Source organism: Budorcas taxicolor, chromosome 5 (genome assembly GCF_023091745.1).
Source record: "Budorcas taxicolor isolate Tak-1 chromosome 5, Takin1.1, whole genome shotgun sequence".
Classification (NCBI taxonomy): domain Eukaryota; kingdom Metazoa; phylum Chordata; class Mammalia; order Artiodactyla; family Bovidae; genus Budorcas; species Budorcas taxicolor.
The window spans coordinates 73,167,155-73,182,333 of record NC_068914.1 but is presented as its reverse complement, the minus strand read 5'-3'; the positions used below and the strand labels follow the sequence as shown (position 1 = coordinate 73,182,333).

Here is a 15,179-nt window from a genome sequence, read left to right as displayed (position 1 = left end):
CCTCCTCCTCTATTTTTTTTTTTTTTTCTGTGCCATTCATGTGTAGAAGTAGGTAATTTGCCCTGTAGAATGCTGAATGACTCTCTTCAATGACTCCACTCTTTAAAAATTGCCCCTGTCTAGACATACTCCTCCTTCTTGGTGAAGGACATCTCACTCTTGATCTTTCTCGTCCTTGGGAAGTGGAGAGGGATCTTGAAGTCCTGCCACCAAGTTCTGTTGATTCTGCCTCCTAATTGGCACCCGATTCTCTTTCCAACCCACAGCCTTCAGCCTTGCCCCATGTTCCATTCATGACGCTCTCACCGGAGTGATCCTTTCAGAATGCCTGCTTACTTATGCTGCTTCCCTGTTTAAAGTCCTTCACTGCTTGACACACTGTTGGGATAAATTCCTGATTCTTTTTTATAAGGTCCTTTGTGACTTAGCTTGTCCAACATCTCTAGCCTTGTCTATTGATATTACCCCTCACATTGCCTTATCCAGTCATAACTCTTTCAGCACCTTGAACAGGCCAAGCGCTCTCACCTCTAGGCGCCATCCACGCCAGCCCCTCTGCCTCATCTGGTACTCCTGGTCCATTCTCGAGTCCCAGCTGAAATTGCGGCCATGGCACCCTCACAACACTGTCTGTCCCCTGTGCCAGACTGTTCACCCTAGAGAGAAAGGGCTGTGTTTGCCTTGCTACTGTTGCATCTCCAACACCTGGCACAGTGCTTGGCATGAAGTATCTGTTACTACTTGGCAACTGCATGAATGATTATGCTGATTTCTTGAGTAAGGTGGGTAGTTCAGAGTAAAAATATACATGTCAGTTCAGTTCAGTTCAGTCGCTCAGTCATGTCCGACTCTCTGTGACCCTATGAACTGCAGTGTGCCAGGCCTCCCTGTCCATCACCAACTCCTGGACTTCACTCAGACTTACGTCCATCAAGTCGGTGATGCCATCCAGCTATCTCATCCTCTGTCGTCCCCTTCTCCTCCTGCCCCCAATCCCTCCCAGCATCAGAGTCTTTTCCAATGAGTCCACTCTTCGCATGAGGTGGCCAAAGTACTGGAGTTTCAGCTTCAACCTTCCAAAGAACACCCAGGACTTATCTTTAGAATGGACTGGTTGGATCTGCTTGCACTCCAAGGGACTCTCAAGAGTCTTCTCCAACACCACAGTTCAAAAGCATCAATTCCTCGGCGCTCAGCTTTCTTCACAGTCCAACTCTCACATCCATACATGACCACTGGAAAAACTGTAGCCTTGACTAGATGGACCTTTGTTGGCAAAGTAATGTCTTTGCTTTTGAATATGCTATCTAGGTTGGTCATAACTTTCCTTCCAAGGAGTAAGCGTCTTTTAATTTCATGGCTGCAGTCACCATCGGCAGTGATTTTGGATAGGGGCTTTTCATCTAGAAAACAGATAATAAAACTAACAGATTTAATACCATGATAGTTTTGTTCATTGCTTCCTAACAGCTCAGAATTTGAAGTTTGAATCTAATACCTCATTTCATGTTAAATTTTGGGAACTTTTTATTGAATGGGTGTTATGCATAGCAAATTAATTATTTTTATGCTTGGGATAATCATTCAAATTCATGCCTTTGATTGTAAATAGAATCCATGTTGGAACATGGCCAGAATCCATGCTGGCCCCAGAGAGATCTCTTGTGCTTGGGGTCAAACTGAAGCCAATTTTTAACCTCCATACAGAGCGCATTGGAAGTGCTTTCGAATGTGCTCTGTTGACTTGCTTTAGTGGGAGAGGGACTGCATTAGACACCTGTCTGCCGTGTTTCTGCAGGCTTTTTGGGGGCTTGGTGCTGGACATCAAGCGGAAGGCCCCCTGGTACTGGAGTGACTACCGGGATGCCCTCAGCTTACAGTGCTTGGCCTCCTTTCTGTTCCTGTACTGTGCCTGCATGTCGCCTGTCATCACCTTTGGGGGATTGCTTGGAGAAGCCACCGAGGGGCGCATAGTAAGAACTTTTGCCACTTCTAATGGTCCCACATGAGAGTAAAAATATTATGAAGGCAACCAAGTCTACTGGGAGGAAAATTCCCTGGGCGTGAACTGAAGAGATTGATTTCTTCCTGCTGAATTACATAGTCATCTGACTTCACGCCAATGAGCCACACCGCTCTCCCTTTAGAACAGACCCTTTTCTGCCTGCATATCAGTTTAGGTAGCCGATTGCCCTGTTGTATTCCCCATTGCTCCAGGGATAGAAAATTATATATTGATGTCATCTGAAAATAAGATTTAAGGTGACTCTGTATGACAACCCATAATGTGAATGGTATCATTGTGCTTTCTATGTATATTTATAAATAATGAATTGAGTTGTGCATAGTAGACTTGTTAAGGAGTCATATGTAGATAGATTTGGGGACGTAAATTATTGAAGCAGTATCCATTTACAAGAGGATTAGACTATGTACATATCACTCTTGCTGAGACAAAATACAAACAAGTGGCTTGTCAGGTGCATTGGAGAGCTAAGTTAAGAATGTATATAACCCTGTGTCACTCATTTCAGATGGGCTGTGGACTCTGATGATTTTTTTCCCTCTGTAGAGTGCGATTGAATCCTTGTTTGGAGCCTCCATGACTGGGATCGCCTATTCCTTGTTTGCCGGCCAGGCTCTTACCATCCTGGGAAGTACTGGGCCAGTGCTTGTGTTTGAAAAGATTTTGTTCAAATTCTGCAAGTAAGATATTTGGTTTTCTGAAAACCCTATCTGGATGTGTTAGTTTGCTATTTAGGTTTGAATGTTAGGGTCCTACTAGAGTGTCAGCAGGCAAAAGCGTCCTGTGGTCTGTCACCCTGCCCCCAGGTAGGACCATACCTAAAATAGCAGATCTCCTGGCCCTGAGAGCTTTATTAATGTCCCTCAACTTTTGACTTTTTTGACTTTTTATCTTTAAAAGCACTTTCCCTAGCTAATCCAAACTCCTAATGAAAGTTTCCTAATGAAAACTCAATTTCCATTTCCAGTCAATTTTTCTTGTAAAAAATTTAATTTTTTAATTGTGTGGATTTTTAAAAATTTTAAATTGGAGTGTAGCTGAATTTCAATATTGTGTTAGTTTCAGTTGTAAGCAAAGTGATTCAGTTATGCATATACCTATATTCATTCTTTTTCAGGTTCTTTTCTTATATAGGTTATCATGGAATATTGAGTAGAGTGCCCTGTGCTATATAGTAGGTCCTTGTTGGTTATCTGTTATATGTATATATAGTAATGTGTGTATGTGCATCCCAAACTCCTGATTTATTTCTCCCTCTTCATGATTCCCCTTAGGTAGCCATAAGTTTGTTTTTGATATCTCTAAGTCTGTTCCAGTCAATTTTTAATTAGAGTTAATACTCCCCCTTTATATTCTGATTGTTGGTGGGGAGTCAGCAACACCCTCATTTTCCTGTAAACCTTTCTTTCATTGTGTATTAGAAGTAGGAGCACGTGGAGCAAGGACCAGCTCTTCCTCCTCAACTGTCGGGAGAGGATCTTAACCACATTGGGCAGGAATGGCAGAAGTGGGCAGTGGACAGTTTGCTCCTCCTCCACTGTCCCTGTCCTTGCTGTGGGAAATACTACCTGTAAAGCAAATCTTTGTCGCAATGGTCCCAAGACAGCCTTCAGGAGTAAAGTGCAGTCAGAATCAGGGACAGATTAGCTTGCAGTACTGGAACTGACAGTAGCAGCTGAATTAACCACATTTCTGCCCCTTGCCTGTAATGCAGCGGGTCAGAATGCAGCACCATTCACTGACTTTTGATGAACTTTGGTCTTGTTTCAGAGACTACGCTCTTTCATACCTCTCCCTGCGAGCTTGTATTGGACTGTGGACTGCCTTCCTGTGTATTGTCCTTGTGGCAACTGATGCCAGTTCCCTTGTCTGCTACATTACTCGCTTCACTGAAGAAGCGTTTGCCTCCCTGATTTGCATTATTTTCATCTATGAAGCAATAGAAAAGCTGATTCACCTGGCAGAGACCTACCCCATCCACATGCATAGCCAGCTGGACCACCTTAGCCTGTATTAGTGAGTATGCTTCTGCTTCTTTTATTTTTAAAAAACTAAAGTGAAGGGCCTGAGTATAATGGCTGAGGTAGCATGCCATGCGGGACTTGTAGCTTCTGTTAAGGAAGTGTGTTGGCCCTCTGGGAAACAGAGCTTGGCCATGAATGTGGAGACCTGGGGGTCTGCCAGAGGAGAACAGTCAAAAGTGATGATGGGGGAACTTCCCTGGTGGACCATTGGTAAAAACTCCACCTTCCAAAGCGCAGGGTGTGGGTTCAATCCCTGGCCAGGGAGCTAAGATCCCACATGCCTCACAGCCAAAAATCCAAAACATAAAAGCGAAGAATATTGTAATAAATTCAACAAAGATTTTAAAAATTACCCACATAAAATTTTTTTAAGACAATGATGGGGAAGATAGATTAAGAGTAAGAATCAGAGAGGACTTGAGAAATGCTTTCCAGAGTATGTCTTTTGGGTCCAGGCACTGAGACAAAAATAGACTGCAAGTGTAGCAAGGAGAATTTAAGTTAGTTGTTGGGAAGAACTTCTTTTTGCAAAAACTTGTGAGGCTTTGGACCATATCACATTCTCTGTGAATATATATAGGCTACTCTTAGGAATCATTAGGTAGAAAATATTAATAATTCCTTATAGATCCATAGGTCTCTTACTCTGTATCCAAAAGGTCTAGAAATCTACTTTGTTGTTCAGTTGCCAAATTGTGTCCAACTCTTTGCAGCACCATGGACTGCAGCATGCCAGGCTCCCACGTCCTCCACTATCTCCCAGAATTTGCTCAAATTCATGTCCACTGAGGCAGTGACGCTACCTAACAGTCTCATCCTCTGTTGCACCTTCTCCTCCTGCCTTCAGTCTTTCCAAACATCAGGGTCTTTTCCGATGAGTCAGCTCTTCGCATCAGATGGCCAAAATATTGGAGCTTCAGTATCAGCGTCAGTCCCTCTAATGAATATTCAGGACTGATTTCCTTTAGGATTGACTGGTTTCATCTCCTTACTGTCCAAGGGACTCTTAAGAGTCTTCTCCAGCACCACAATTTAAAGCATCAGTTCTTCAGTGCTCAGTCTTCTTTAAGGTCCAACTCCCATGTCTGTACATGACTACTGGAAAAACCATAACTTTGACTATACGGACCTTTGTCAGCAAAATGGTGTCTTTGCTTTTTAATATACTGTCTAGGTTTGTTATAGCTTTCCTCCAAGGAGCAAGCATTTTTTAATTTCATGGCTGCAGTCACCATCTGCAGTGATCTTGGAACCCAAGAAAATAAAATCTGTCACTGCTTCCACTTTTTCCCTATTTGCCATGAAATGGTGGGGCTGGATCTTCATTTTTGAATGTTGAGTTTAAAGCCAGCTTTTCCACGTTCATCAAGAAGCTCTTTAGTTCCTCTTCACCTTTTGCCATTAGAGTGGTATCATAGGCATATATGAAGTTGTTAATATTTCTCCTGGCAGTCTTGATTCCAGCTTATGATTCATCCAGCCCAGCATTTCGCATGATGTACTCTGCATAGAAGTTAAATAAGCAGGGTCACATATAGCTTTGATGTACTCCTTTCCCAACTGGGAACCAGTTCATTGTTCCATAATAAGGTTCTAACTGTTGCTTCTTGACTCACAGTTTACTTGAGTATCCCCTTGATATCTCCAGTTTTCTTGAAGAGATCTCTAGTCTTTCCACTGTATTATTTTCCTCTCTTCTTTTGTACTGCTTAAGAAGGCTTCTTATCTCTCCTTGCTATTCTCTGGAATTCTGCATTCAGTTGGATATATCGTTCCCTTTCTCCCTTGCTTTTTCCTTCTCTTCTTTCCTCAGCTATTTGTAAAGCCTCCTCACACAACCGCTTTGCCTTCTTGCATTCCTCTTTAGGATGGTTTTGGTCACTGCCTCCTGTACAGTGTTAAAAACCTCTGTCCTTGGTTCTTCAGGCACTCTGTCTACCAGATCTAATCCCTTGAATCTATTTATCACCTCCACTGTATAATCATAAGGGATTTGATTCAGATCATACCTGAATGGCCTAGTATTTTTCCCTACTTCATTCAATATAAGACTGAATTTTACAATAAGAAACTAATGATCTGAGCCACATTCAGCTCCAGGTCTTGTTTTTACTGACTGTATAGAGCTTCTCCATCTTACGCTGCAAGGAATATAATCATTCTGATTTCAGTATTGACCATCTGGTGATGTCCGTGTGTTGAGTCACCTCTATGTTGTTGGAAAGAGGGTGTTTACTATGTCCAGTGTGTTCTCTTGACATAGCTCTGTTAGCCTTTGCCCTGTTTCATTTTGTACTCCAAGGCCAAACTTGCCTGTAACTCCAGGTATCTCTTGACTTTCTCCTTTTGTATTCCAATCCCCTATGATGAAAAGGACACTCCAGTATTCTTGCCACGAGAACCCCATGAGCAGTATGAAAAGGCAAAAAGATATGACACTGGAAAATGAGCCCCCCCAGGTCAGAAGGTGTCCAATATGCTACTGGAGAAGAGTAGATGGCATTTGCTAATAACTCCAGATAGAATGATGCAGCTGGGCCAAAGCAAAAACAACACTCAGTTGTGGATATGTCTGATGGTGAAAGTAAAGTCTGATGCTATAAAGAACAATATTGTATAGGGACCCAGAACATTAGGTCCATGAATCAAGGCAAATTGGATGTGTGGTTAAGCAGGAGATGGCAAGAGTGAACATCGCTATCTTAGAATCAGTGAGCTAAAATGGACAGGAATGAGTAAATTAATTCAGATGACCATTATATCTACTACTCTGGGTGAGAATCCCTTAGAAGAAATGGAGTAGCCCTCATAGTCAGTGAAAGAGTATGAAATGCAATACTTGGGTGCAAACTCAAAAATGACAGAATGACCTTGGTTCATTTCCAGGGCAGGCCATTCAGCATCATAGTGATCCAAGCCTATGCACCAAACAATAATGCTGAAGAAAAAGTTGAGTGATTCTCTGAAGACCTACATGACTTTCTAGAACGAACACACACACACACAAAATCTACTTACTTACCTAGATTTCAACTTTTTTTTCACGTATTCAATATAGTTTGGCTAAGTTGAAAAAAAGACAGTTTCACTGTGTCTTTATCCTTCTAGGAGAGTCTGGTCCTGTAAACATTTCTTCTTGGGAATCGTGTTCTCTGAATTATAACTAAAGAGAATTCTCCCTATCCTTTAGCTTTGTGCATCAAGTTCCCTCCGTTCTGGCTGTACCATTTTGATGTGGAAGGTCTGGTTGTGAAGTGAACAATATCAGTCTGAAACTGCCTGAGCAGAAGGCACACTGTGTGGAGATGCCTGCCAGCCAGCCTCAATACACTTTTCTAGATTCTAGCTATCCCTTATTCACACTTTAAAAACAACTCCTTAAATATGTATTAGAATTTAAAAATTATTTTATTATGAAGTAATCACCGTCAGGGAATATAATCTTTGAAACCTAGTGGATTTCTGATTGGTGTTGGAGGAAGGTTCATTTTTTGACCTTTTTTAATCATTCATTTATTCATTTAACAAATATTCACTGAGCACCTACTATGTGCCCAGCACTGTTTAGAGCCTGGAAACATAGCAGTGAACATGACAGACAAAAGTTCTACCCTCATGAATTTATCTCCAAGTGGGAGAAGACAGACAAAAGTGACCAGCTCTGGACTGTGTAGGCTTTGGCCTTGGATACTGAAATTCTTTGTTAACAAAGCTCAAGACAGTATTTTCTTTAAAAACTAATTTTGTTTCTTTTTGGCTGTCTGGGTCTTCGTTGCCGCTCGGGCTTTCTCCAGTTGTGGAGGCCTGGGGTCACTCGGGATGTGGTGTGCAGGCTTCCCATTGTGGCAGCTTCCCTGGTGGAGCAGAGGCTCCGGTCCGAGCGGGCGTCAGTAGTTGCGGCACACAGGCTTGGTAGTGGTTCCTGGGCTCTAGAGCACAGGGTCGATGGTTGTGGTGCACAGGCTTAGTGGCGCCTTGGCGTGTGGGATCTTCCTGGATGAGGGACTGAACCGGTGTCTCCTGCATTGGCAGGCAATTCTTTACCACTGAGTCACCAGGGAAGCGCCAAGATGGTATTTTTTTAACATTTCAGTTGCATTCCACTGTTGATTCATATTGCAGGCAGATTCTTTACATCTGAACCACCAGGGAAGCCCTTTATAAAGCTGCTACTGCTAAGTCACTTCAGTCGTGTCCAACTCTGTGCGACCCCATAGACAGCAGCCCACCAGGCTACCCTGTCCCTGGGATTCTCCAGGCAAGAACACTGGAGTGGGTTGCCATTTCCTTTTCCAATGCATGAAAGTGAGAAGTGAAAGTAAAGTCGCTCAGTCGTGTCCGACCTGCAGCCTGCCAGGCTCCTCCGTCCATGAGATTTTCCAGGCAAGAGTACTGGAGTGGGTTGCCATTGCCTTCTCCATTTATAAAGCTAGAACTCCCCAATTCTTTAAGTGATTTTATGGTAATAGGTGTGTAACTGATTTTTTAAATAGAGTTAATTTTTTGAGAGCAAATTTTAGGATAACAGCAGAATTGAACACAAAGTACAGACAGTTCTCGTATACCTCCTGGCCCCCACCGTGCAGTCTCCCCCACTATCAGCATCCATCACCAGAGTGACATGTTTGTTGCAGTCAATGACATCATGATCACCCATAATCCGGAGTTTACATTAGGGTTCACTCTTGGAATCGTATATTCTGTGGGTTTCGACACACGTATAGTGACATATCTGCCGTTACAGCATCCTACTGAATAGTTTCTCTGCCCTAAGAACCCTCTGTGCCCTGCCTGTTCATCCCGCCCCCTCACCCCACCCTCTGGCAACCACTGATCTTCTTACTCCATAGTTTTGCCTTTCCTGCTGTGTCATATAGTTGTAATCATACAGCACGTAGGCTTTTCGGATTGGCTTTATTCACTTCATACTATGCGCTTAAATGTCTTCTTTGTCTTCTTGTGGCTTGGTGGCTCGTTTCATTTTAGCACTGAATAACAGTGGATTGTCTGGAGGTACTACCGTACATACATTCACCCTCTGAGGAACATTTCTGTTGTTTCCAAGTTTGGAACTGATCTTTTTAATACGTAAATGTAGTACTTTATGGCTTTCTCTGTCTCTGTTTTGTTGATTTCCTTCTATTGTTATTACCTATTGAGATCTTTTTGAATTTGAATCCTGTCACGTTACATCCTTAGAAGGCATGCTTGGCAGAATCAGAGGTGAAACCAAGTTGCTGGGAACGGCCAAGTCAGTTGAGTATACTGGGAGCCAGTACAGGCGTGAAGCATGCTGGGACTGGGAAGCAACATGGTGGCCAGTGGGACAGGTCTGGTCTGCTCTGGTTTGGATGCAAGATGAGGCCGGAGAGCCAGGGAATGACCAGGAGAGTGGATATCACCAGGGAGAATGTTGTGGTTTCCATCATGATTCCAGGAGGCTCTGATTTTAAAGCAAGAATGTGATAGGGGTTTAAGGTACAAAATATTTAGGCTTGGGGAGGCTATTGGGAGCTGAATGGGGTATCTGGTCCTCCTTGCTATGTAGAATGAATTTTGTGGGAAAAGCCCAAGAGATAGAAACTAAGCAAGGGAATTACCACATCAGATGCCTAACTTGTCAGCACAATATCTGAAGACCCACATGCTGATATGAGCCCAATTTTAGTAATGACTGACTGAAAAATCAGGGTATAGTTGGGTCTCAATGAATAGGACCAACCTCAAGGATCTGAAGCGGGCAAAGGAGAAATAGCGTGGGCTTTGGCAATGCCTTTGGCCCTGTCATGGCTCAGAACATTTACTTGAATACTTGGCTACTTCTCTCAGGAATGTTTCTTCTTTTCCCCTCAGCTGCAGGTGTACCCTCCCAGAGAATCCAAACAATCACACTTTACAGTACTGGAAGGACCACAACATCGTGACAACAGAAGTCCACTGGGCCAACCTGACTGTTAGTGTAAGTCTGGGCGCTGCCAGGCAGCTCAGCCTTCTGCCCACTGGGCTTACGGGGTCCTTCTAGGTAGAAGTGGGGAGCCCTTCAGTAAACTCTGGCATTGATAGAAATAAAGCTTTTTGGTTTTGTTTTTTTAGAACACAATTCTTAACTGACTTTCCTTTCCCTTCAGAATTCTCTTATACACAAAGGGAAAGGAAGATGACCTCGTACCTCTTTCCCACACATGTCCTGCCCAGTGACCCTACACTGAGGATGTGTGGGAATGAAATCAGGGAGGATCAGGGGACAGATCCAGGTTTTGTGGGGGCTGGAAGAACATTCAAGTTTGGAAGTCCTCTGTAATAAAAACAGTGCAATAGCTGGGGCCATCCCAGAACCTCGTGTTTGCTCAGGACAGTTCTGATTTCATTTACAAAAGTGTCTTAGTTAGGACCATAAGCAGTCGCCCAAAATGCAAACAAGAGCCCACAGCTGCACAGAGGGCAGGTGGAGGCTACAGGCAGCCTGCATGTCCCAGCAACCCTGGGATGACAGTGGCAGTCAGGAGACAGCCGCTGTTTCCTCCCTCGTGCCTGCCTTTCACCACCCAGAATGTCTATTCCTCCAGGAGTGCCAGGAGATGCACGGAGAGTTCGCAGGCTCCGCCTGCGGCCACCACGGACCCTATACTCCTGACGTGCTCTTTTGGTCCTGCATTCTCTTCTTCACCACCTTCATCCTTTCCAGCACCTTGAAGACGTTCAAGACGAGTCGCTATTTCCCGACCAGAGTAGGTAGCACACTCTTGCATTTCTTTTGTGGTAGACTTCAAATCTCACAGAACCCGTTCTCAGCCTCCATGCTGCTTGTGAGTACACTGACAGGTGCAGAGCTCCAAAAGACCTGATTCTGGAGGCCGCGGCCTTCTCTTCTTCCTGCGTCCAACAGCCTCTTTCATAGATGTGTGGTGTAGGCTGAGGGGTTAATACCTAAGAATTTTTGATTGAAAAGTGTCCGGTGAGTTTAAGGGGGTCGTCGTGTTCAGTTACATCTCATTTCCAGAATGCTGGGGTATGTCGCAAGCAGTAGCTGGAACTGGCACCTGAAGACAGTACATTGGGATGATTGCCTGGGCTGTGTAGGGGACCCCAGAGTCTCCTCTTGGGGATGACGAGTAATAGCTTGTGGAATCACTGGGCACATTGACTGCAGCAGCCAAAACACTCCTGACTTGGTTTGCATGATGGTTTGAAGCCTCAACTGCCTCTCCCTGATGCAGACGGCATTGTTGTTTCATGACTGGTTTGGGCGGGGTGGAATTAGAGGCCAAGCATAGAGGGAATAAAGATATCTTTGCTTTGAGGAGGAGCTAAGATCAGGAGGAAATGGTGGTTTTTCTGTGTGTGAGGCTTTTATCAGTCAGAAATGCAAAGCAGGATGTGTGAATGAGTGGGGGTATCAGTTGATGAGACATTTTCTGTGTATACATTCAAGACAACAACACTTTTCTTAGATGACAGTCAGTCTACACAGTGGTTAAGGGAAGCTGCATGGAGGGCAGGTGGAGGCTGCAGTTCTAAATAAGTTGTTGTTTCTAAATAAGTTGTCTAAATAAATAATTTCTAAATAAATTGTTGTTTCCGGTCTGGACATAAAATGAACAGGTGGCAGTTGTGTACTGACTACTTGCTACTTAAGCCTGGCTTAAGTGAAATGGGGATGCGAAAGAAGCTTAAAATGTTGTCTCTGTAACAGATACACACACTACTATATATAAAATAGATAAACAAGGACCTGCTGTATAGCACAGGGAACTCTACTCAGTGTCTTGTAATTAATGTATAATGGAAAAGAACCTGAAGAATAATATATATATGAAATTGAATCACTTTTTTGTACACCTGAAACACTATAAATCATGTATACTTCGATTAAAAAATAATAAACTGTAAAACATGTGAATTATATCTCAGTAAAGTTACTAGAGATCTCTTCAAGAAAATTAGAGATACCAAGGGAACATTTCATGCGAAGATGGGCTCGATAAAGGACAGAAATGGTATGGACCTAACAGAAGCAGAAGATATTAAGAAGAAGTGGCAAGAATACACAGAAGAACTGTACAGGAAAGATCTTCATGACCCGAATAATCATGATGATGCGATCACTAATCTAGAGCTAGACATCTTGGAATGTGAAGTCAAGTGGGCCTTAGAAAGCATCACTACGAACAAAGCTAGTGGAGGTGATAGCATTCCAGTTGAGCTATTTCAAATCCTGGAAGATGATGCTGTGAAAGTGCTGCACTCAATATGCCAGCAAATTTGGAAAACTCAGCAGTGGCCACAGGACTGGAAACGGTCAATTTTCATTCCAATTCCAAAGAAAGGCAATGCCAAAGAATGCTCAAACTACTGCACAATTGCACTCATCTCACATGCTAGTAAAGTAATGCTCAAAATTCTCCAAGCTGGGCTTCAGCAATACGTGAACCGTGAACTCCCTGATGTTCAAGCTGGTTTTAGAAAAGGCAGAGGAACCAGAGATCAAATTGCCAACATCCACTGGATCATGGAAAAAGCAAGAGAGTTCCAGAAAAACATCTATTTCTGCTTTCTTGACTATGCCAAAGACTTTGACTGTGTGGATCACAATAAACTGTAGAAAATTCTGAAAGAGATGGGAATACCAGACCACCTGACCTGCCTCTTGAGAAATCTGTATGCAGGTCTGGAAGCAACAGTTAGAACTGGACATGGAACAACAGACTGGTTCCAAATAGGAAAAGGAGTACGTCAAGGCTGTATATTGTCACCCTGCTTATTTAACTTATATGCAGAGTACATCATGAGAAACGCTGGACTGGAAGAAGCACAAGCTGGAATCAAGATTGCCAGGAGAAATATCAATAACCTCAGATATACAGATGACCCCACCCTTATGGCAGAAAGTGAAGAGGAGCTAAAAAGCCTCTTGATGAAAGTGAAAGAAGAGAGCGAAAAAGTTGGCTTAAAGCTCAACATTCAGAAAACGAAGATCATGGCATCCAGTCCCATCACTTCATGGGAAATAGGTGGGGAAACAGTGGAAACAGTGTCAGACTTTATTTTGGGGGGCTCCAAAATCACTGCAGATGGTGACTGCAGCCATGAAATTAAAGATGGTTACTCCTTGGAAAGAAAGTTATGACCAACCTAGATAGTATATTCAAAAGCAGAGACATTACTTTGCTGACTAATGTCCGTCTAGTCAAGGCTATGGTTTTTCCTATGGTCATGTATGGATGTGAGAGTTGGACTGTGAAGAAAGCTGAGCGCCAAAGAGTTGATGCTTTTGAACTGTGGTGTTGGAGAAGACTCCTGAGAGTCTCTTGGACTGCAAGGAGATCCAACCAGTCCATTCTGAAGGAGATCAGCCCTGGGATTTCTTTGGAAGGAATGATGCTAAAGCTGAAGCTCCGGTACTTTGGCCACCTCATGCGAAGAGCTGACTCATTGGAAAAGACTCTGAGGCTGGGAGGGATTAGGGGCAGGAGGAGAAGGGGACGACAGAGGATGAGATGGCTGGATGGCATCACGGACTCGATGGACGTGAGTCTGAGTGAACTTCGGGAGATGGTGATGGACAGGGAGGCCTGGCGTGCTGCAACTCATGGGGTCGCACAGAGTTGGACACAACTGAGTGACTGAACTGAACTGAACCGAACTGAACTGAAAGTTACTATATAATCTAAAAATAGACATGTCTGTGTCTCCTTTGCTGCTCTGCAAGTAGGATCATCAGTACCACCTTTCTGGAGTCCATAGGTATGCATTAATACATGATATTTCTCTTTCTCTTTCCGATTTCACTCTGCAATAAGCTCTAGGTTCATCCACCTTTTTAGAACTGACTCAAATGCATTCCTGTTTATAGCTGGGTAATATTCTATTGTGTATATGTACCACAACTTCCTTATATACTCATCTGTTGATGGACGTCTAGGTTGCTTCCATGTCCTACCTACTGTAAATCGTGCTGCAATGAACACTGGGGTACATGTGTCTTTTTCAATTATTGTTTCCTCAGGGTATATGCCCGGGATTGCTGGGTCATCAGCTAAGCTCAGTCACTCAGTAGTGTCAGACTCTTCGCCACCCCATAGACTGCAGCATGACAGGCTTCCCTGTTCATCAACTCCTGATGGACACAAACTCATGTCCATCAAGTCCGTGATGCCATCCAACCATCTCATTCTCTGTCGTCCTCTTCTCCTTCTGCCTTCAATCTTTCCCAGCATCAGAGTCTTTTCCAGTGAGTCAGTTCTTTGCATCAGGTGGCCAAAGTATTGGAATTTCAGCTTCAGCATCAGTCCTTCCAGTGAATATTCAGGACTGATTTTACTTTAGGATGTACTGGTTAGATCTCCTTGCTGTCCCAGGGACTCTCAAAGAGTCTTCTCCAACACCACAGTTCAAGAGTATCCATTCTTCAGCGCTCAACTTTCTTTATAGTCCAACTCTCACATCCATACATGACTACTAGAAAAACCATAGCTTTGACTAGAAGGACCTTTGTTGGCAAAGTAATATCTCTGCTTTTTAATATGCTGTCTAGGTTGGTCATAGCATTTTCTGCCAAGGAACAGCATCTTTTAATTTTATGGCTGCAGTCACTATCTGCAGTGGTTTCGGAGCCCCCCAAAATAAAGTTTCTCACTGTTTCCATTGTTGCCCCATCTATTTGCAACTGGATGCCATGATCTTTGTTTTTTGAATGTTGAATTTTAAGCCAGCTTTTTCCACTTTCCTCTTTCACTTTCATCAGGCTCTTTAGTTCTTCTTCACTTTCTGCCATAAGGGTGGTGTCATATGCATATCTGAGGTTACTGATACTTCCCCCGGCAATCTAGATTCCAGCTTATGCTTCCTCAAGCCCGGCATTTTGCATGATGTACTCTGCGTAGAAATTAAATAAGCAGGGTGACAATATACAGCCTTGACGTACTCCTTTCCCAGTTTGGAACCAGTCTGTTGTTCCATGTTTGGTTCTAACTGTTGCTTCTTGACCTGCATACAGATTTCTCAGGAGGCAGGTCAGGTGGACTGGTAATCCCATCTCTTGAAGAGTTTTCCACAGTTTGTTGTGAGCTACACCGTCAAAAGCTTTGGCATAATCAATAAAGCAGAAGTAGATATTTTTCTGGAACTCT

At 43.4% G+C, this 15,179-nt stretch overlaps 1 protein-coding gene across 1 annotated transcript in view; it reads left to right on the top strand.

Annotated features, from left to right (window-relative positions):
• The window catches only part of SLC4A8 (solute carrier family 4 member 8), a 66,648-nt gene that overhangs the window by 27,557 nt on the left and 23,912 nt on the right, over positions 1–15,179 (top strand). Inside the window, exons 11-15 of the mRNA XM_052640542.1 lie at positions 1,799–1,973; positions 2,573–2,706; positions 3,797–4,042; positions 9,904–10,009; positions 10,617–10,778. Coding sequence (XP_052496502.1) covers positions 1,799–1,973; positions 2,573–2,706; positions 3,797–4,042; positions 9,904–10,009; positions 10,617–10,778 — 823 coding nt within the window. The remainder of the gene's footprint in view (positions 1–1,798; positions 1,974–2,572; positions 2,707–3,796; positions 4,043–9,903; positions 10,010–10,616; positions 10,779–15,179) is intronic.